We start from the raw sequence: 22735 nt of genomic DNA on the forward strand, positions 1-22735 counted from the left end.
CAAGTCATCAATATGTTGCTAACTAGCAATGTTTAGACATGAGTTTGTGATCTAGCTAATGATTAGCCCAATGGGTTAAATCCAGATGGGCAACCCTCAGCCTATTTATTTATAGCCACTTTGTTGCATCAGGTGGGCTGCATCAGCTGGGCTACATCAGGTGATAATGCTTATTACATTTACATTTTTTACATTTTAGTCATTTAGCAGACGCTCTTATCCAGAGCGACTTACAGTTAGTGCATACATTATTATTTTATATATATTTTTTCATACTGCCCCCCCCGTGGGAATCGAACCCACAATCCTGGCGTTGCAAACGCCATGCTCTACCAACTGAGCTACATCCCTGCCGGCCATTCCCTCCCCTACCCTTGACGACGCTGGGCCAATTGTGCGCCGCCCCATGGGTCTCCCGGTCGCGGCCGGCTACGACAGAGCCGCTAAATAGCACACCTCTCTGATAATATTGTCCAATATGTTATAGGGCTCATTTCTGGAGGGGAAAATTATATTTTAGATGTCAAGCATAATTTTATTTTCATTCATTTTGGAGTAGAATGTCCTTTTAAAAAGTCACCAGAACTGACCTTCTCACAGTCATTTCCCCCCCCCTAAAATTATAGGTCCCTCCACGACTTGTAGTATGCTGTGATATGTGCTTTTGTCAGTATATATTGTTTAGGTATATTATATCTGGTCTGGTCTGCTTGGTGTGTTTCGCAAGCGTTCCCGGAAGTCTCGCGATGTTGCTCCTCTGGGTTTAGAAACTCTTTGTCTAACTTTACCAACTTTATGGCCTACAATTCCCAGAGTCCATAGCTTCGATCAGGACATTACGTACTGCGCATGCGTCCATTCTCTTCACTTTCAAAACAACACGCGCTCTCTTCCAAGATGTCAGCGCCTATGGAAATAGTTTTATGTGCCGATTCGGCTGGACAACTATGGAACTGTGCCGTTCTCGAACTCCATTCTGGTACAAATCTCTTGGCCTATCGAGGTGGCAATACTTCTTCGAGGTCCCTAACAGTTTTGAATGGAGAGTACATCCTCGGAGCCCAACTCGGGAAAAACTTCATCAACGTGTGGGAAATCCAGAGAAAGGTAGCTAGCTAGCTAACTTGCCAACGTTTAAAAGCTGGCTAGCGGCGCGTGCGCTGTTCATATCTATCTTAGAGATAATGAACTGAAAGGTCTTTGGACATAGCTACGTTAGAACAAGAGATTCACTAAAAACACGCCACTTCGATACAGCTACGACCGAAAGTTACTTTTTCTTAGGAGGTTATGAGAATTTACGCAACAGGTTAGGATATTTAAGTTAGTTAGTTAAAGCTACTCCCGAGTGGCGCAGTGGTCTAAGGCACTGCAGGGCAGTGCTAGCTGTGCCACTAGAGAATCCAGGCTCTGTCGTAGCCGGCCGCGACCGGGAGACCCATGGGGCGGCGCACAATTGGCCCAGGGTAGGGGAGGGAATGGCTGGCAGGGATGTAGCTCAGTTGGTAGATGGTGTTTGCAACGCCAGGGTTGTGGGTTCGATTCCCACGGGGGGCCAGTATGAAAATAAATAAATAAAATAATGTATGCACTCACTAACTGTAAGTCGCTCTGGATAAGAGCGTCTGCTAAATGACTAAAATGTAAAGGGGTTAGAGTTAATGAAAATGCTCTCCTAACCTACGAAAAGTCACTTCCGGTTGTAGATGTATCAAAGTGACGTGTTTTTAGGGAGTCACAGTTAAGCAACGCGGTTTCTATGTGTACATGTCGTTAGTTGGATACTGGATAGAAGAAGATCGATTGTTACTGTTACACATGGGATGAATGCCCTAATATAGGGTTTTGATGAAAGATACACATGCAGGGAGTGTCAAATCAAATGTTATTGGTCGTGTACACATTTTGCATATGTTGTGTAGCGAAATGCTTAATGTTCCTAGCTCCAACAGAATAAATAAAGCAAACTTGTTTTTCTGGCAATAGTCAAAGGTTGCCTGTCTATAGAATTAAAAGCTAATATTAGCTATAAAGTCAATATAACTAGATATCCTATTCTGAATCAGGACAGCAGGAATCAACCATATTCATATTTTTTACAGGATCAGCTGCAGCAGAAAATCGTGTGTCCTGGGATTGTGACATGCCTGACTACTTCCCCCAATGGCCTGTACTTGGTGGCAGGCATTGCTGAGGCCATCTACTTCTGGGAGGTGAGACAGATATAGAACGTCAGCAGAAGGGATGTCATAGCTGTGTGTATGGGATGACTACAGGCCATCGTTCTATAGCTGACATGCATAATAGGGATGTGCGTCTTTCGCTTTCAAGACGATAAAAGGAAAAACTAAAATTAAACAAATACCTTATGCAACAATGTAACATTAGTAGGAGGAGAAATGAATCTTTCAAATGATTTGCCACGGATATAGGCGCTCCACACGTCATCTTCATTAACAGTTGGAAAAAGACCAGAGAGTGAGACAGGGAAGCGACAGCAGCGAAGTCCTGTATGGCAATAGGCTACTTTGAGTGATGAAATGCAAACTTTGCGAGGTGGAATTGAGCTACAATGAAAAATCACAGCGCTGATTACAGAAATGATTATAGTTGATATGCAGCCATTGTCTTTGGTAGAGGATTCAGTACCCTAAGGGCATATCTAGAACAAGACTACAAGATGCCATGTTGAAAAACCGGGACGGCCCTGATTGTTGTCATACATCACTGCAACGAGTCATCACATTGATGAGATGTGGGACATTAAGTACGTATTGACAACATGGAGGAGAGGCACACAACAGAGAACCTAAAACGGCATTAATACTATTGTTGCTGAGTGGGTGGGGGACAGCAGTAAGGTGAGCCGCCGTCTGGTAGGGTTTCCACTAGTTACTACAGCCACAAAGTCCAAATTAGCTATATCGTAAAAATTCATGAAAACAACATTTATTAATTTAAGATTAGAGTTAGGCATAAGGTTAGCTGTTTGGTTAAGGTTAGGTTTAAAATTGCATTAAAAAAACTATAAATTGTAGAAATAGGCGGGCTTTGTGGCTGTTGTAACTAATAATGGCCGGAAGGTCGGTAGCCAGGGCTGTTGTAGATTGAACTGCATTGCCCCCCAGCGGTCATACGCAGAACCACATCTGAATTGTGAATTCACATCATTTTATAAAATACAAAAATAAGTTTAAAACGATAACAAAATTGCAGTTTAAATGTTTAGATATTTTTAATTTGTTTAAATTATATTGCTTTTCTCCTCATCATTCTACACACAATACCCCATAATGACAAAGAAAAAACAGGTTGTTAGAAATGTTTGCAAATGTATAAAAAAAAAAAAATTAAACACATTTACATAAGTATTCAGACCCTTTACTCAGTACTTTGTTGAAGAACCTTTGGCAGCGATTACAGCCTCAAGTCTTCTTGGGTATGACGCTACAAGCTTGGCACACCTGTATTTGGGGAGTTTCTCCCATTTTTCTCTGCAGATCCTCTTAAACTATTTTAATGTTGGATGGGGAGCGTTGCTGCACAGCTATTTTTAGGTCTCTCTAGAGATGTTTTTTTTTTTTTTTTTTTTTGATCGGGTTCAAGTCCGGGCTCTGGCTGGGCCACTCAAGGACATTCAGAGACTTGTCCCGAAGCCACTCCTGCGTTGTCTTGGCTGTGTGCTTAGGGTCGTTGTCCTGTTGGAAGGTGAACCTTCGCCCCAGTCTGAGGTCCTGAGCGCTCTAGAACAGGTTTTCATCAAGGATCTCTCTGTACTTTGCTCCGTTCATCTTTCCCTCAATCCTGACTAGTGTCCCAGTCCCTGCCGATGAAAAACATCCCCACAGCATGATGCTGCCACCACCATGCTTCACCGTAGGGATGGTGCCAGGTTTCCTCCAGACGTGGCGCTTGGCATTCAGGCCAAAGAGTACAATCTTGGTTTCAACAGACCAGAGAATCTTGTTTCTCATGGTCTGAGAGTCCTTTAGGTGCCTTTTGGCAATCTCCAAAGCAGGCTGTCATTTGCCTTTTATTGAGGAGTGGCTTCCGTCTGGCCACTCTACCATAAAGGCCTGATTGGTGGAGTGCTGCAGAGAAGGTTGTCCCATCTCCACAGAGGAACTCTGGAGCTCTGTCAGAGTGACCATCGGGTTCTTGGTCACCTCCCTGACAAAGGCCCTTCTCCCCCAATTGCTTAGTTTGGCCAGGCGGCCAGCTCTAGGAAGAGTCTTGGTGGTTCCAAACTTCTTCCATTTAAGAATGATGGAGGCCACTGTGTTCTTGGGACCTTCAATGCTGCAGAATTTTTTTTGGTACCCTTCCCCTGATCTGTGCCTCGACACAATCCTGTCTCAGAACTCTACGGACAATTCCTTCGACCTCTTGGTTTTTGCTCTGACATGCACTGTCAACTGTGGGACCTTATATAGACAGGTGTGTGCCTTTCCAAATCATGTCCAATCAATTGAATTTACCACAGGTGGACTCCAATTAAGTTGTAGAAACATCTCAAGGATGATCAATGGAAACAGGATGCACCTGAGCTCAAATTCGAGTCTCATAGCAAAGGGTCTGAATACTTATGTAAATGTTTTATTTAAAAAATGTCTACAAAACGGTTTTTGTTTTGTGATTATGGGGTATTGTGTGTTGATTGATGAGGAAAAAGTTGCATTTAATCCATTTTAGAATAAGGCTGTAACATAACAAAATGTGGAAAAAGTCAAGGGGTCTGAATACTTTCTGAATTCACTGATAACAGTTTGACTAGGCTACTGATATTGCCTGGTGTTGTTTGGCATGCAAAATTACTTGTAGATCAATGACTGTCAACACAATTACATGCTTAGTTCGACACTGAAGGAGAGGATTCAGTGGTCACAAAATATGAGAGGTATCTTTAGAAGGTAGAAAGAAAGTAATTTGAGCAAAACATTTTAGTGAACCGGCAATTCGTAACATTTGAATATAATTTCTGACCGATGCATGCTACATTTTGGATCGGTTTGGGGTCCCACAGACGATACCATCAAATGTTTAAGATAGGAGTGTATCGGTAAATGTTACATCCTTAATGCATAATCTTCTCCTAAATGCCTCAGTACTACTTTAAGGATAGCAGTATCGGTCCTAGACTTGAGTTGTCAGGAAGGTACAGTTGGGACTAATGTTTGATCTTAGAGCAATTCCACGGTAACAGAAAGATGCTGAGACTCAGATTTGTTACTTTAAAATGTATGTCAAACTGCAATCATTGGTTTTTGTTTGGCATACATTTTAAAGTGAAAAATCAGAGTCTCAGCATCATTCTATTACCGTGGAATTGCCTTTTAGTAGCTGCTGTTGATGCTGTTAGGCAGCATATCGGCAATCAGGACATCTTTGTCTCACCAGTTTCAAGCAGCTTTTGTTTATGCCCTCATTATGGCCTGATTTAATTTTTTATGATGAGATGTGAGAAGATTACTCTCATGAAATGTAATTTTATTCACATATTTAATGACTGCGAAAATTCTTAATTTTCTGTTTGATTTCCTCGCCATCTCTGTTTTACACATCAATAAACAAACAACACAAGTTATGTTCAGCAAAGTAGCTTTCTTTTCTTCAGATTTCCTAAGTGAATGTGGGGTTTCACTTTTTTTCAAAAAATGATATTGTAACAGCATGACTTTAAGGCGATACTCCATTAGTCAGTGAAATACATGGTCTTACAGTGATAAAATGAACTTGTCATCTACTCTAGACTAAGTGGCAGCGTTTGATGTTAATGTAATTATTGTCATTCTAGGTTTCCACTGGGAATTTGCTAGCCATCTTGAATCGCCATTACCAAGACCTGACCTGCCTTCGCTTCACTGACGACAGCAGCCATTTTATCTCAGGAGGCAAAGACAACCTGGCACTGGTCTGGAGTCTAGCCAGGTACAAACAGCTTTTACACTGGATTCTGCCCACTGTAACACAGAGTATTTGCTAACATTGTACTTCAACCCTCAGTGATAGGGTCTACATAACAGATGTCATAACTTGTCATGGCAGCTGATGTCAGTTTATGGCAACTGAGTTGGCAAGCCATTTAGGTCCGCTAATTAACTAGCTAGTTTATGTAGGTCTTAAGATGGAAAGTTCAACTAAAGTGCTACAGAATATTGTCCTTATTAATCAGAATTTGAGTTAGAAGTTTCAGTTAGACGTTAATGCAAATATGTTACATTTTGTTTCATTTAGACTTTATCAGGATTATTTTAGTTTTTTTACTAGTGGAGGGACTTTGGCATGAAGGTTTAAAATCAGCTGCCAGAAATGCTTTCAAACCTCTGCCAGAATTGGTGTCTTTAGGCATAGTGAACGCTTGTCATCAAGTGGTCCTCTGTAGCTCAGCTGGTAGAGCACGGCGCTTGTAACGCCAAGGTAGTGGGTTCGATCCCTGGGACCACCCATACACACAAAAAATGTTTTATGCACGCATGACTGTAAGTCGCTTTTTGATAAAAGCGTCTGCTAAATGGCATATTATTTATATTATAAGTTACTGTGGGCAAATGGAATTGTTCTCTCAATATAGTAATTACATTACTAGTATTTAATCAAGAAGACGTGTAGAGCTATGAAACACTGACATCTACTCCTCTTCCGAGTTAGATTTTTGGAATGGATTGTCATCATCGGAGGAATACAAGGCTTCTTAACTATTCTGAGAGAACAAATTGAACAGATTGGATGTGAGTTGAACTGTGCAAAAAATATGACTGATGGTCGGCCTCTTTCAATTGATTATCAACTTATTTCAATTAATTTGGAAGTAAGGATAGCGTTGAATGATGATCATCAAACTGTGGACAGAGAATGGATAGGCCTTTTCCATTAAATTCAAGCTCTGTATCAATGTCCAACCTTTGTTTCTGGCCGTGTTGGATCTACAAATCACATCGCATCCTAAAAAACAACTAATTATGATTTGTTGATCAGTCCGTTTGCCAACTCAGTGATTCACTGTTTTGATTCGATTTCCTCTGGGCTGAATGATAGTGAAGTAACTCTTCTCCAATAGGTGGCAATGTGAGACTTCCATTGCTAGTGCTTGTCAGCACTGAAGGGGAATGGAAATGTACAGATTGTGGTAAGCAAGATAGTTTAGAAAATGTAAACCTGTTCTCATATTTTTTAATTTCCCTCAGAAATGAGGTTAGCTAATTGAAATGGAATTGGTAAGATTTAGACTGTTGATAGGCAGTCTTCCTCAGTGCTTCTACCTGCCAGTGAAAACGATATGTTGAGGCTTCGGATTGACTATGAATGTAGACGACTGGCTGCTTTCCAAAGTAATCCATTCTTCTATTTTTCTAGTAGAGCATATTATGTTGCCAATGAACCTGTCATGGTACTACCATCAGCCAGGCTTTCTGCTACATGCTCCATGTCTGCCAGGCCTTGACTTAGATGATGAAATGATGATAAGATTCAGCAACAGATGCTCAATATCCTGAAGGGAGGCAGAAAGGAAGTACTCAATTCTACTAATGAAATGGTGTCAACCGTATGGCCCAGTATACAGTTTGAAATGGGACTTGCCTGTATCAGCAGTCAACATCAGGGAGAGAGCGAGACATCTCTTAACTCCAATATAGCGTTTGATGTATCAAAGTTCTTGCTGTGGGATTATTTAAGATCGTCTTTGAAGAGGTAGGGTTTCAAATGTTTTTGGAAGATGGGCAGGGACTCTGCTGTCCTAGCTTCAGGGGGAAGCTGGTTGCACCATTGGGGTGCCATGACAAAGAAGAGCTTGGACTGGGCTGAGCAGGATCTGCCCTCCCGTAGGGGTGGGAGGCCAAGAGACCAGAGGTGGCAGAACGGAGTGCTCGGGTTGGGGTGTAGGGTTTGAGCATAGCCTGAAGGTAGGGAGGGGCAGTTCCTCTTGCTTCTCCGTAAGCAAGTTCCATGGTCTGGTAGTGGATGCGAGCTTCGACTGGAAGCCAGTGGAGTGTGCAGAGGAGCGGGGTGACATGGGAGAACTTGGGAAGGTTGAACACCAGGCGAGCTGCAGCGTTCTGGATAAGTTGCAGGGGTTTGATGGCACAAGTGGGGATCCCAGCCAACAGCGAGTTGCAGTAGTCCAGACGGGAGATGACAAGTGCCTGGATTAGGACCTGCGCCGCTTCCTGTGTGAGGTAGGGTCGTACTCTATGGATGTTGTACAGAATGAACCTGCAGGAGTGAGTCACTGCTTTGATGTTTGCAGAGAACGAGAGGGTGTTGTCAAGGGTCACGCCAAGGTTATTTGCACTCTGGGAGGGGGACACTGTGGCGTTGTGAACCGAGGTTGAGAGGTCTTGGAGCGGGCAGGCCTTCCCTGGGAGGAAGAGCAGCTCCGTCTTGTAGATGTTGAGCTTGAGGTGGTGGGCTGAGATATCTCCCAGGCACGCAGAGATGCGTGTCACCACCTGGGTGTCAGAAGGGGGATAGGAGAAAAGTAGTTGAGTGTCATCCGCATAGCAATGACAGGAGAGACCATGTGAGGATATGATGGAGACGAGTGACTTGGTGTATAGAGAGAAGAGGAGAGGGCCTAGAACCAAGCCCTGGGGGAAACCAGTAGTGAGAGCACGTGGTGCAGACACCGATCCTCTCCACGTCACCTGGTAGGAGCGGCCTGCAAGGTAGGATGCAATCCAAGAGTGTGGATAGCCTGAGATGCCCAGCCCTGAGAGGGTGGAGAGGAGGACCTTATTGACATGACTGAAGCTATGACTATATATAAGGGCGGCAGGTAGCCTAGTGGTTAGAGCGTTGGGCCAGTAACTGAAAGGTTGCTGGTTCGAATACCCGTGGCGACAAGGTGATAAAATCTATGAACGCTTATTGATGTCACTTGTTAAATCCACTTCAATCATTGAAGATGAAGGGGAGGAGAGAGGTTAAAGAAGGATGGTGTATGTGTGCCATTCAGAGGGTGAATGAGCAAGACAAAATATTTAAGTGCCTTTGAACGGGGTATGGTAGTAGGTGCCAGGCGCACTGGTTTGTGTGTCAAGAACTGCAATGCTGCTGGGTTTTTCACATTCAACAGTTTCCCGTGTGTATCAAGAATGGTCCACCACCCAAAGGACATCCAGCCAACTTGACACAACTGTGGGAAACGTTGGAGTCAACATGGGCCAGCATCCTTGTGGAACGCTTTTGACACCTTGTAGTCCATGCCCTGATGAATTGAGGCTGTTCTGTGGACAAAAGGGGTTCCACACAGTGTATATATCACAAACACATCCACTCTCTTTGTCAGACTCTGACTTTAATTCCCAATTCAAGTTTGAAGAACACCACAGTCCAGTGTTTGCTACTTTCTCTGACCTTCCCCTTTGAAGGGGAAATGTGAAACTCCGTGTAGCACAAAGAGGAGCGGGAGTGCTACGGGTCTGAGAGGAATTTTAAATGGCCACCGGCCTGCATCGGGTAATGCATCTTTCACCTGTGAAGAAATGCCTGGGTCGGGCCCACGCACCGACCAATAAGTGGTTTGCATCGACCTCTTCCCAGTGGGATGTAATGAGTGGACGTGTCCCCAGTAATATCTCTGCAATACACCCTGAGCAACTTTGAGGCGAAATTGGCTCCAAAAGGGAATATTGCAACTGGAAGTCTGTTAGGGGTTTGATTTTCCTCAGAATACCCCAGGCTTCTTCTCTCCTCCCTTTTTGCGAGCACATGCCAGAGCAGAAGCCCATGCTGCGGTGTGTTCCTGTATGGGTGATTCTTGTCACAGATGTTGCTGCAGACAGGTTGTCCCTGAGATCCTGCCAAGGAGCGCCTCTCGCTGCCGAACTGACAGAATGGGGCCTGGGTCCTGCTCAGATAATCAGCAGGCTTTCTATCCTCCCCCTATCTTTTCCTCTGTCTCTCTGCTCATCCACCTATATGCCTCCCTCTCTCCTTTTCTCCTGTCCTGCTCTGGCAAGATGTCTCGATTGAGCCAGAAACAGTGAAGCTCAGCGCTATATGTGCTCAGGAAGCTGTAATTGCATTTTGGCCCAAATGCTCTGACTATAAGAATACAGGAAAAAATAATATTTGTTTTTTCCCACAAATTCTTGATAAAATAATAGTGAGATTCTAGATTTTAAATGGTCAAACCATAGCAAATATGAAGGCAATACGTTTTTGTTTTACCTTCACATGCTTGAGGTAGAAATATTTAATAAGTATTGAAATGGAATTGTATTGGTGTTCTGAGGTTAGTGTGTGATCAATGCTAGTCACCTTCACTACTTAATGTGAAATCCCACCATAATTTTTTATACATCTGAAAATAAATAACCACACCCTCCCTCTGTGTTGCAGTGTAGTGCAGCTGGACCCGTCACACACCCCTGAGCCTCGCCATGTCCTGTGCCGTCACTCTCTCCCCATCACTGACATCCACTGTGGCCTGATGGGACCCCAGGCTCGAATAGCGACTGCATCCTTGGACCAGACAGTCAAGGTGAGCTTTCTCTTAACTTCCTCACTGAGCCCATCTTAAGGGGGAATTGGTGTGAACTGCCTCTGAGGCTGTCTGTATGAAATTTGGACTAGTCTATTTTATGTAGCTTGTAGCGCAAAGAGAATGAAATGAATGAAAAATAGTCTTTCCATGCCTCAAGCTGTTGTTTTGAGGTGGAAGAGGACACTACAATCTGAAGTTTGACAGCGATTGTGAGCTTACAAATGCATATTTATGTTGTCTTCCAACTGTCTTTTTATTATTCACAACATTTTCATTGATAGACCTCTAATCGAACAGAGTTCTGGTATGCGCTCTAGCTTTATGATTTATCTGTATTCTGAAACGATACCTACGGCCTACCAATGTCTGTTTTTATTAGGTTTTCTTCACGAGGACACATTTTATACCAGTGTAATGTTAATTAAAATCCTCAATAATAATATTATTATTATACTGAACAAAAATATAAACATGTAAAGTGTTGGTCCTATGTTTCATGAGCTGAAATAAAAAATCCCAGAAATTTTCCATACGCACAAAAAGCTTATTTCTCTAAAATGTTGTGCATAAATTTGTCTACATCCCTGTTAGTGAGTATTTCTCATTTGCCAAGATAAACCATCCACCTGACTGGTGTGGCATATCAATAAGCTGATTAAACAGCATGATCATTACACAGGTGCACCTTGTGGTGGGGACAATAAAAGTTTTGTGTCACAACACAATGCCACAGATGTCTCAAGTTTTGAGGGAGCGTGCAATTTGCTTGCTGACTGCAGGAATGTCCAACAGAGATGTTGCCAGAGAATTCAATGTAAATATCTCATACCATAAGCCACCTCCAATGTAATTTTAGAGAATTTGGCAGTATGTCCAACCGGCCTCACAACCGCAGACCACATGTAACCACGCCATCCCAGGACCTCCACATCCGGCTTCTTCACCTGCGGGATCGTCTGAGGAGGGGGGGGCCTGTCTCCCCAGTGGGTGGGCCCCTGCCCACCCATGGCTGCGCCCCTGCCCAGTCATGTGAAATCCATCAATTAGTGCCTAATTTAATTTATTTCAATTGACTGATTTCCTTCTATGAACTGTAATTCAGTAAAACATTTGAGATTGTTGCATGTTGCCTTTATATTTTTGTTCACTATAGTTTTAGCAAACATCTTTAATACACTCTGTTTCCATTCAAGTAATACTATTAGGCCATTGCCTCAAAGCATAGTATTACTGTCTTGCAATAGTATTTTATGTCCTAAATTAGCCTTAGCGTTGTTGGCATTTGTGTTTACTGGAACTGTGGGAGGAGGTAGCCTAGTTTTCAGGTCATTTGCATGCAGACATATCGACCAGTCAGAATATTGAAGCAAAAGTGTGTTAGTCCACGCAAGCAATGTTCGAAAAACACATGAATATTAATGAAAGGATACGTCGGAGACGTGAAGATGTTGGGTCTTAAGTATAATTTTATTTGTTACTCATTTAATTTGCTAACAAGCCTTAATGTTTTGTGGCTCAAGTCCCAGAATAGGAAAACAGATCTCTCTCTAATCGCATGAAAATACACAAAACAAGATCTGCAGTTTTTGACATGCAGAAGCTTTGCCAACTGTAAATCACTATCCCATTGGTATTAGTTAAAGAGAATTACTATTTACTGTTGCACTTTCACATGGATGGTTTTGTCCATTAATTTAAAACAAAGAAGATTGATCTTGTATTTGGGCCTCAAGTTATTTGATGACATTTCCTCATTTATGTCAAGTATTTTTTAAGGCCCCTGTTGAAACCATTGAACAGACCATGATCATATTTTAAATATGAAATGAGGCAAGGAGTCTCCAAATGGAATCCGTAGGTACAGTACAATCTTATTTGGAGTGTAATTGAAGGTGACCCCAGAACAATCTATGCCTCCCTGCCGAAATTGGATTACAAAAATCAGTCTGTGTGGTTATGCAAAGTAGAGCAGCTGTTTCTCCTGTTGAGTATTCAGGCCACTTTGAATTCATTGAGAGGAGTAGCCCTCGGATCAATACCCAGTCAGTGGGATGAGTGTTCTTGATCGTTGGTGGGCGGTGTGGCTCCTGTTGTGGCCCTCCCCTGTGAGACTAGAGAAAATAAATGATGAATGGTTTAAATATTGTATTGACTATGACATTTAGTTCAGTCTCTTGATGTACCTATGCACAATTTCAGACTTGTGGTAGGCTACCCATAGTGCTGGCTACACAGGTAGGTCCACATCACATTATCTAAACCAGTGGTTCCCAAACTGTGGGCGGGGCGCGAGGGACTCAGTCTGGCTTTCAGCTTACTGTTGAAAGTGGTAATAGTAGAATGCACAAGGTGCAATTTCGAAATTAGGTAGTGCATCATCAGTTTTCCTCAGTCAGTCATTGCATACCTTTTTAGAGAGCTTTTTATAACTTTTCAGAAATGCCCAGATCAACTAGCCTATGTTGGCGAAAATGTTCTTGCTAGGTTTTCTAGCCCATAGATTTTGTAATGTTTGCGTCACTCAAATATCACATGAATAAACATTAGACATGGCAAAATGTATAGAGTTGCAAGAAAAAGAGCTTTAAAACTGCAAATTGTTGTCTGCACCCCATGACAAAATGTGTAGAATTGCAGGAAATAAGCTTTAAACCTGTAAAATGTTCTCTCCGTCAACAAGAGGGGGGTGAACAGTGCTTGTGCCCATAGAAATAGACGTGGCATGCTCGCTCGCGGGGGTGGGAGGGGATGTTATCCAATTTTGGAAGGGGGCCTGAGTGAAAAAGTAGAACCAAGAAACAAAAGTAGAATGATTTACAGTGTTTGGGTAGAACAGATTCCATGTATTGTATTGTACATTTATCACCTCCATATGGTAAATATACTGAACAAAAATATAAAGGCAACATGGAACAATTTCAACGAATTTGCTGTGTTACAGTTCATATAATAAGTCAGTTGAAATAAATAAATTAGGCCCTAATCTATGGATTTCACATGACTGGGCAGGGGAGCAGCCATGGGGGGCTCAGACGATCCCGCAGGTGAAGAAGCCGGATGTGGAGGTCCTGGGCTGGCGTGGTTACACGTGGTCGGGTTGTGAGGCCGGTTGGACGTACAGCCAAATTCTCTAAAATGACATTGGAGGTGGTTTATGGTAAAGAAATTAACATTAAATTCTCTGGCAACAGTTCTGTTAGATATTCTTGCAGTCAGCATGACAATTGCACGCTCCCTCAACTTGAGACATCTGTGGCATTGTGTTGTGTGGCAAAACTACACATTTTAGTGGCCTTTTATTGTCCATAGCATAAGGTGCACCTGTGTAATAATCATGCTGTTTAATCAGCTTCTTGATATGCCACACCTGTCACATGGATGGATTATCTTGGCAAAGGAGAAATGCTCACTAACATGGATGTAAACTAATTTGTTCACAACATTTGAGAGAATTAAGCTTTTTGTGCTTATTGTAAATTTCTGGGATCTTTCATTTCAGCTCATGAAACATGGGACCAACACTTTACATATTGCGTTTATATTTTTGTTCAGTATAATAATAACACATATTACCAGAAGGGAACCTGCATGAGGTTGTAGCCTCCATATCTTCCCTCCTTTATTCCGTTCAACTGAAGAACAAAATCAATTCCATGCTGACAGGTTGTTAAAAGTGTTTAGCTGTGTTTGGGGGCCACAGCACTGTTGCGCGAAGATTATCCAAAGATGAATAACACCTGACTGCCTGTATTCAACGTCAATAAACCCCCATATCAGTCATTGATGCTCCTGCCATTGCTTCATTTCCTCCAAACAATTCTGCCAGTCTTGGTCAAACACTGAACATGTAACTTTTTGAACAACACGATTCTAACATCATCTTTTTTGGGGTAAGCCTGCGGAAAGACAGGAGCAACACTTCAATGACGCGTACCAAAGTGCGTTGGACTTCATGCTCTTTGTCATTGACTTTGCACTGGCAGGATTTGTTTAAAGTAATCAGGCGTGTCAAATGAGAACGGAGGCAAACAAACGCCACAAGCCCTTGGATCTGTCATGCTGGCGAGCTCTTAGGGGACGGGATTGGATTAGCTGACGTGTGACAAGCCAATCAAACAAGGGAGCCATAGGTGTTGGAGGTCTGTGACGTGACGGACCATGTGAGCTCAATGTCACTCCGCTTGGACTCCTCAACCTCTGTGGACCCTGGAGGCCCCACCCCCCGGGGCTCCTCAGCTGACATGTTAGATAGTGCTGGTTGGGGGAGGAAAGCCTGATGGTGCTTTACTGATGAGTTGGGTGAGGGGTTGTTGAGTGCAGTAATTTCAAGGGGGTAGACATGACATGACCAAACGGGATGTCAACCTTATTGTCCTTGTCCAACACGCTGGAATCCACTCAAGTTTTGCACGATTAGTTTGGGGATGTTTTTTGAGGGGTCAAAAGTTTAGGGGTAGTTTAGTTTAGAGCAGGGCTGTTCAATGTCGGTCCTGGAATTCCTAAACACTTCTGGTTTTCATCCTCTCCTTATAAGGGACTAATTCAGACATGGGATACCAGGTGAGTGCAATTAACTACCAGGTAGAAACAAAAACCAGGACCGTAATTGAACAGCCCTGGTTTAGAGAGTTTCTTTATTAAAGGGGAGTATGCATCACATTTGCATCACAGCTGTCAATAACGTATTCTTTATTACATCACACTCTGGTCCTGTTGAGGAATCCTGCCATTATGTTGTCACACATCCTAACTCCTCACAGCATGCCTTCATGCTAATCCATATTGTTATCAACTTTATTGAACCCCCATAGGGTTTAATGTATAATCTGTTTTGTTTGGCTTTGGTTGATCGATGACTTCCTGTGACATGTCTGTGGGGAACCCATTCCCACCTCTTTGCACCAGTAAAGCACAGGTCTCTCCTGGCTTCATTGTCACTGGGCAGACTGTGTTGTCACTTGTTTCTCCTCTTTTTCGTCTGTCATTCATGGCTGCCCAGCTTAAAGTAAGTTTGATTATACACAAAGAACATTTATCTTCTATGCAAACAATTATTCCTATAGTTTTTCTCCATATAAATGTGTATTAATATATTTTGAGAGAACCTATGGCACTTTCTGTCACCTCAGTTTTAATTTGTTTTTGACAAATGGGCATCCTTTCCCCAGAAGTTTTTTCCGTGCCAACCTTTTCCAGTTTGCCCCCGTAGTAAAGGCATTCCAGTCTGCCTGGAAATATTAATTGATGAACTGAAGCGGTGTGAAGGGAGAGAGGAAGCCCAGGTCCTGGTGCTCCATGTGTTTGATGTCGGTCTCTCTCCCTTCATCCCCCAGCGTGTGGATGAGCTACTGGAGCGTGTGTGTTCTCAACGCAGGGCCTCAACCAGTCTGATTTAGCTTTTTGACTACTGTGCCGAGTGACTGACTGAGAACAACCAGCGGCTAAGAGAGGATCACTCCCAGGCTTTTATTTAGCCAGCCAGCCAGTGTTTCTATTGATTTATAACGGCATGCCATCTTGCTCTGAGATGAAAAAATAGAAAATCATAATTTTGTAGAGGTCAAATGGAATGTGCCTAGACAATATATTGCATTGGAGCTTTACTGTAAATAAGTCAACTTCTTGAGGCTTCTGACGTTAAAATGGGTAGGAATGCCATGGAGTACGGTATAGCTGCAGCTGAAATCAAGCTGTTAAAGTGAATAAAAGGATCAGCCAGGTAGAGCCGGAATTCTTACTGGTTGGTAGGTGATCAAATACTTATATCATGCAATAAAATGCAAATTAATTACTTAAAAATCATACAATGTGATTTTCTGGATTTTTGTTTTTGTTTGTCTCTCACAGTTGAAGTGTACCTATGATAAAAATTACAGACCTCTACATGCTTTGTAAGTAGGAAAACCTGCAAAATCGGCAGTGTATCAAATACTTGTTCTCCCCACTGTATATTGGTGTATTATCAAGCCTTTTTTATCTTTACATAATCAATAGAATGATAACTGATAATCATTTCTAATGCACCTCTCTAGTTATGGGGTTTTGGGGTCTATTTTTTGGCCAAAAGTAAGAACAGTTGAGTTGGCAAATCTCCTCAAAGTTATGTTGAATATAAAACATTTGCATTCTCACCCTGCAGCCTGGAAGAAAGCCAAGAGCTAGTGCTTTGGTTGACCAAAACATTGATTGGCCTTTTGCACCGACTTCACCCGCTATAGGTGTAATAGGGATTCCAGTTATGTTGGTGCTGCACTTCTTGTTCCGTTACACTGCCTTGCACTAACAAGTCATATTTTTCAAGGTAAGTAAGTTGCAGTTGTTATGATTGCATGGGGACTTGGTTGTGAATCATGTATTCTCATCTCTGGAATGCAATCCAGTTAATCAGGAAACAACACTCAAAATCCAATTAAGATAATGTACATTCAATACAAAAGAGAAATGTATACAATAGAGGACCTCATTATTTTAAGCCACACACAACACTGTCAAATCGTAATCTGGGGTGCTTTGAGTCACTACAGAATGGATATTGAGTTTATTACTATTATTTTCAGACACAGTGTGTCAACTAACTAATATTTACCTGCTTGTAAGCTATTTCTTCTGACTGAACCCCCCTCATTCATGCAAAAAGTAGTGGTATCCAAATATACCTATGAGATCCTAATATACTGATAGGTGTACAGAGTTCACATAGTCCAGGCTGTTCTACAATGTCGTGACGTGACTTTCATTAATATGATGACTGTTATTTATCGAACGAACTAATACCCGATTTAAATTAATCTTGTAACAATTAACTCATTACGATTTGGGGCACCACGGAAGAAGTTGTTTATAAAGTTACCATCTCCCGAATTAAACTCTTAAGGTCTTTACCTATCAATACGTATAAAACAGTCAACGTATTAATCATTACCTCTTATCAGTCTCATTCTGAACGGTCGTAGCCTTCTTGGATCTGCAAGAACCCCAGCTTCATTTATGATTCTGCACTACACAAATTGGTTTAATTATTTATTTACTAGCTAACTAAATAATAACACAGAATAACATACACACTTAATACATGAGAAAAAGTCCCTAGCGGACTAACAACAGCATGACTGCTTGGTTACCAAAAGAGGGAGGGGTAGAGAGGGAGAGAGAGAAAGAGAGACACTTATTAATCATAATACTTTGCTCACGAACCACCGCCCGTTTGGAGTAAGAAATCATTAATGTATTTACTTGTCTTTGTTCGTCGTCTAACTCTGGTGAAACCAAGCCTTCTTCTTAGTGGGATTTGGTAGTGTCCTGTGTCAGTGTAAGGCTCTGGTTGTCAACCAGAGGTCACAATGTCCTTCTTCTTAGTTGTCTTGGTTTGGAGTGAAGTCTTTCTTCAGAGCAGATACTCAGCTGTAGAAGTGATTGTCTGAGAGGGGATTTTGTCCTTCCCACCTTGTGTGGTTAGTCAGAGTTTGAACCAATTTACACGTACAGCTGCATCCTGGCAATGTTCGTGTCTAGTCTGGGAGGTGATCTTCTTCACCTCGTGTTGAGGTTCAACGTTCCAACAATTTTCACGTCTTTCTGGTCTGATGTTAATTTGTCTTTCAAGCCTCTGAGCTCACTCGGCACGTGGCTACTTAATGGTGCAAAGCATCATCAAAAACTATAATCTCGGTAGGAATGTGATTTTAGTTTTCTATCTTAACAAAACTACTCTTATAATTTTCCATATTATATACACAAAGTATTGGATGAAAACTTGTATACTTTTTAAGTTACAACATTTTCTTAATACAATTCTTAATGACGTCACAAAATAATAAACAACATGACATGATTATTCTTTAGGTCCCCACTGACCATTCCCCATATTCTTATCTTAGAAATATTGTTCCAGTGTTTACTTTTTGGACGTTAGAGTTTTGGCAGCAAACGTCTTCTGGAGACAAAGGGACATTCCAATCACCAATACTGGAGGCGTAGCAAGAGATTCCCCTCCTGCCTAATTTACGACCGGGTGTGAGGTGTCAAAACCGGCCCAGTCCCCCTTCCCCTCTTCAGTGGGTGAGAGAGGATCTGGTTATTGCCAGCCATTGCCAAGCTGATCTGAGGCCTTAGATCCTCACACAGGACAGTCATGACAACAATTTAACACAAATATAAACGCAATATGCAACAATTTCATAGATTTTACTGAGTTACAGTTCATATAAGGAAATCAGTTAATTGAAATAAATTCATTAGGCCCTAATCAATGGATGTCACATGACTGGGAATACAGATATCATCTGTTTGTCACAGATACAGTGAGGGGAAAAAAGTATTTGATCCTCTGCTGATTTTGTATGTTTGCCCACTGACAAAGAAATTATCAGTCTAATTTTAATGGTAGGTTTATTTGAACAGTGATAGACAGAATAACAACAAAAAAATCCAGAAAAACGCATGTCAAAAATGTTTTAAATTGATTTGCATTTTAATGAAGGAAATAAGTATTTAACCCCTCTGCAAAACATGACTTAGTACTTGGTGGCAAAACCCTTGTTGGCAATCACAGAGGTCAGACGTTTCTTGTAGTTGGCCACCAGGTTTGCACACATCTCAGGAGGGATTTTGTTCCACTCCTCTTTGCAGATCTTCTCCAAGTCATTAAGGTTTCGAGGCTGACGTTTGGCAACTCGAACCTTCAGCTCCCTCCACAGATTTTCTATGGGATTAAGGTCTGGAGACTGGCTAGGCCACTCCAGGACCTTAATGTGCTTCTTCTTGAGCCACTCCTTTGTTGCCTTGGCCGTTTGTTTTGGGTCATTGTCATGCTGGAATACCCATCCACGACCCATTTTCAATGCCCTGGCTGAGGAAAGGAGGTTCTCACCCAAGATTTGACTGTACATGGCCCCGTCCATCATCCCTTTGATGCGGTGAAGTTGTCCTGTCCCCTTAGCAGAAAAACACCCCCAAAGCATAATGTTTCCACCTCCATGTTTGACGGTGGGGATGGTGTTCTTGGGGTCATAGGCAGCATTCCTCCTCCTCCAAACATGGCGAGTTGAGTTGATGCCAAAGAGCTCCATTTTTGGTCTCATCTGACCACAACACTTTCACCCAGTTCTCCTCTGAATCATTCAGATGTTCATTGGCAAACTTCAGACGGGCATGTACAGTGGGGAGAACTAGTATTTGATACACTGCCGATTTTGCAGGTTTTCCTACTTACAAAGCATGTAGAGGTCTGTAATTTTTATCATAGGTACACTTCAACTGTGAGAGACGGAATCTAAAACAAAAATCCAGAAAATCACATTGTATGATTTTTAAGTAATTTGTTTGCATTTTATTGCATGACATAAGTATTTGATACATCAGAAAAGCAGAACTTAATATTTGGTACAGAAACCTTTGTTTGCAATTACAGAGATCATACGTTTCCTGTAGGTCTTGACCCGGTTTGCACACACTGCAGCAGGGATTTTGGCCCAGTCTTCCATACAGACCTTCTCCAGATCCTTCAGGTTTCGGGGCTGTCGCTGGGCAATACGGACATTCAGCTCCCTCCAAATATTTTCTATTGGGTTCAGGTCTGGAGACTGGCTAGGCCACTCCAGGACCTTGAGATGCTTCTTACGGAGCCACTCCTTAGTTGCCCTGGCTGTGTTTTTCGGGTCGTTGTCATGCTGGAAGACCCAGCTACTTACTGAGGGAAGGAGGTTGTTGGTGTTGTGGTGTTCTTGGGGTTGTACTCATCCTTCTTCCTCCAAACACGGCGAGTGGAGTTTAGACCAAAAAGCTCTATTTTTGTCTCATCAGACCACATGACCTTCTCCCATTCCTCCTCTGGATCATCCAGATGGTCATTGGCAAACTTCAGACGGGCCTGGACATGCGCTGGCTTGAGCAGGGGGACCTTGCGTGCGCTGCAGGATTTTAATCCATGACTTTAATCCATGACGGCATAGTGTGTTACTAATGGTTTTCTTTGAGACTGTGGTCCCATCTCTCTTCAGGTCATTGACCAGGTCCTGCCGTGTAGTTCTGGGCTGATCCCTCACCTTCCTCATGATCATTGATGCCCCACGAGGTGAGATCTTGCATGGAGCCCCAGACCGAGGGTGATTGACCATCATCTTGAATTAATAATAATAATAATAATTGCGCCAACAGTTGTTGCCTTCTCACCAAGCTGCTTGCCTATTGTCCTGTAGCCCATCCCAGCCTTGTGCAGGTCTACAATTGTATCCCTGATGTCCTTACACAGCTCTCTGGTCTTGGCCATTGTGGAGAGGTTGGAGTCTGTTTGATTGAGTGTGTGGACAGGTGTCTTTTATACAGGTAGCGAGTTCAAACAGGTGCAGTTAATATAGGTAATGAGTGGAGAACAGGAGGGCTCCTTAAAGAAAAACTAACAGGTCTGTGAGAGCTGGAATTCTTACTGGTTGGTAGGTGATCAAATACTTATGTCATGCAAATTAATTACAAAAAAATTATACCATTTTAATGGGATTTTTGTTTTAGATTCCATCTCTCACAGTTGAAGTGTACCTAATATAAAAATTACAGACCTCTACATGCTTTGTAATTAGGCAAACCTCGGCAGTGTATCAAATACTTGTTCTCCCCACTGTATATGTGCTTTCTTGAGCAGGGGGACCTTGCGGGCGCTGCAGGATTTCAGTCCTTCACGGCGTAGTGTGTTACCAATTGTTTTCTTGGTGACTATGGTCCCAGCTGCCTTGAGATCATTGACAAGATCCTCCCGTGTAGTTCTGGGCTGATTCCTCGCCGTTCTCATGATCATTGCAACTCCACTAGGTGAGATCTTTCATGGAGCCCCAGGCCGAGGGAGATTGACAGTTCTTTTGTGTTTCTTCCATTTGCGAATAATAGAACCAACTGTTGTCACCTTCTCACCAAGCTGCTTGGCGATGGTTTTGTAGCCCATTCCAGCCTTGTGTAGGTCTACAATCTTGTCCCTCACATCCTTGGAGAGCTCTTTGGTCTTGGCCATGGTGGAGAGTTTGGAATCTGATTGATTGATTGCTTCTGTGGACAGGTGTCTTTTATACAGGTAACAAGCTGAGATTAGGAGCACTCCCTTTAAGAGTGTGCTCCTAATCTCAGCTCGTTACCTGTATAAAAGACACCTGGGAGTCAGAAATGTTTCTGATTGAGAGGGGGTCAAATACTTATTTCCTTCATTATAATGCAAATCAATTTTTAAAAAAAATTGACATGCGTTTTTCTGGATTTTGTTGTTGTTATTCTGTCTCTCACTGTTCAAATAAATCTACCATTAAAATTATAGACTGATCATTTCTTTGTCAGTGGGCAAACGTACAAAATCAGCATGGGATCAAATACTTTTTTCCCTCACTGTACCTTAAAAAAGTGGATCGTAAAACCATTCAGTATCTGGTGTGACCACCATTGCCTCATGCAGTGCGACACATACCCTTCACATAGAGTTGATCGGGCTGTCGATTGTGGAATGTTGTCCCACTCTTCAATGGCTGTGCGAAGTTGCTGGATATTGGCAGGAACTGGAGCACGATCCAGAGCATCTCAAACCTGCTCAATGGTTGACATGTCTGGTGATTATGCAGGCCATGGAAGAACTGGGACATTTTCAGCATCCAGGAATTGTGTACAGATCCTTGCGACATGGAGCCGTTTGTTGTCATGCTGAAACATGAGGTGATGGCGGCAGATGAATGGCACGACAATGGGCCTCAGGATCTCGTCATGGTAGCTCTTTGCATTCAAATTGCCATCGATAAAATGCAATTGTGTTCATTGTCCGAAGCTTATGCCTGCCCGTACCATAACCCCACTGCCACCATGGGGCACTCTTTTCACAACATTGACAACAGCAAACTTCTCGCCCACAAAGATGCATTACATTTACATTTACATTTTAGTCATTTAGCAGACGCTCTTATCCAGAGCGACTTACAGGAGCAATTAGGGTTAAGTGCCTTGCTCAAGGGCACATTAACGTCATTTAGCAGACGCTCTTAGCCAGAGCGACTCACAAATTGGTGCGTTCACCCTATAGCCAGTGGGATAACCACTTTACAATTTGGGGGGTTAGAAGGATTACTTTATCCTATCCCAGGTATTCCTTAAAGAGGTGGGGTTTCAAATGTCTCCGGAAGGTGGTGAGTGACTCCGCTGTCCTGGCGTCGTGAGGGAGCTTGTTCCACCATTGGGGTGCCAGAGCAGCGAACAGTTTTGACTGGGCTGAGCGGGAGCTATGCT

At 42.6% G+C, this 22735-nt stretch overlaps 1 protein-coding gene across 2 annotated transcripts in view; it reads left to right on the forward strand.

The window, feature by feature from the left end:
* Window positions 1-859: 859 nt before the first annotated feature.
* The window catches only part of LOC121576492 (WD repeat-containing protein 18-like), a 91467-nt gene continuing 69591 nt past the window's right edge, over window positions 860-22735 (forward strand). For both annotated transcript variants that reach the window (XR_006002488.2, XM_041889666.2), the window contains exons 1-4: window positions 860-1107; window positions 2103-2213; window positions 5795-5928; window positions 10342-10483. Coding sequence is in view for 1 of the 2 variants with exons in the window: in XM_041889666.2 (XP_041745600.1) it covers window positions 898-1107; window positions 2103-2213; window positions 5795-5928; window positions 10342-10483 (597 nt within the window). In the remaining variant the exon portion in view is untranslated. The remainder of the gene's footprint in view (window positions 1108-2102; window positions 2214-5794; window positions 5929-10341; window positions 10484-22735) is intronic.

The sequence above is a fragment of the Coregonus clupeaformis genome, chromosome 11 (assembly GCF_020615455.1).
Source record: "Coregonus clupeaformis isolate EN_2021a chromosome 11, ASM2061545v1, whole genome shotgun sequence".
Taxonomy (NCBI): Eukaryota; Metazoa; Chordata; class Actinopteri; order Salmoniformes; family Salmonidae; genus Coregonus; species Coregonus clupeaformis.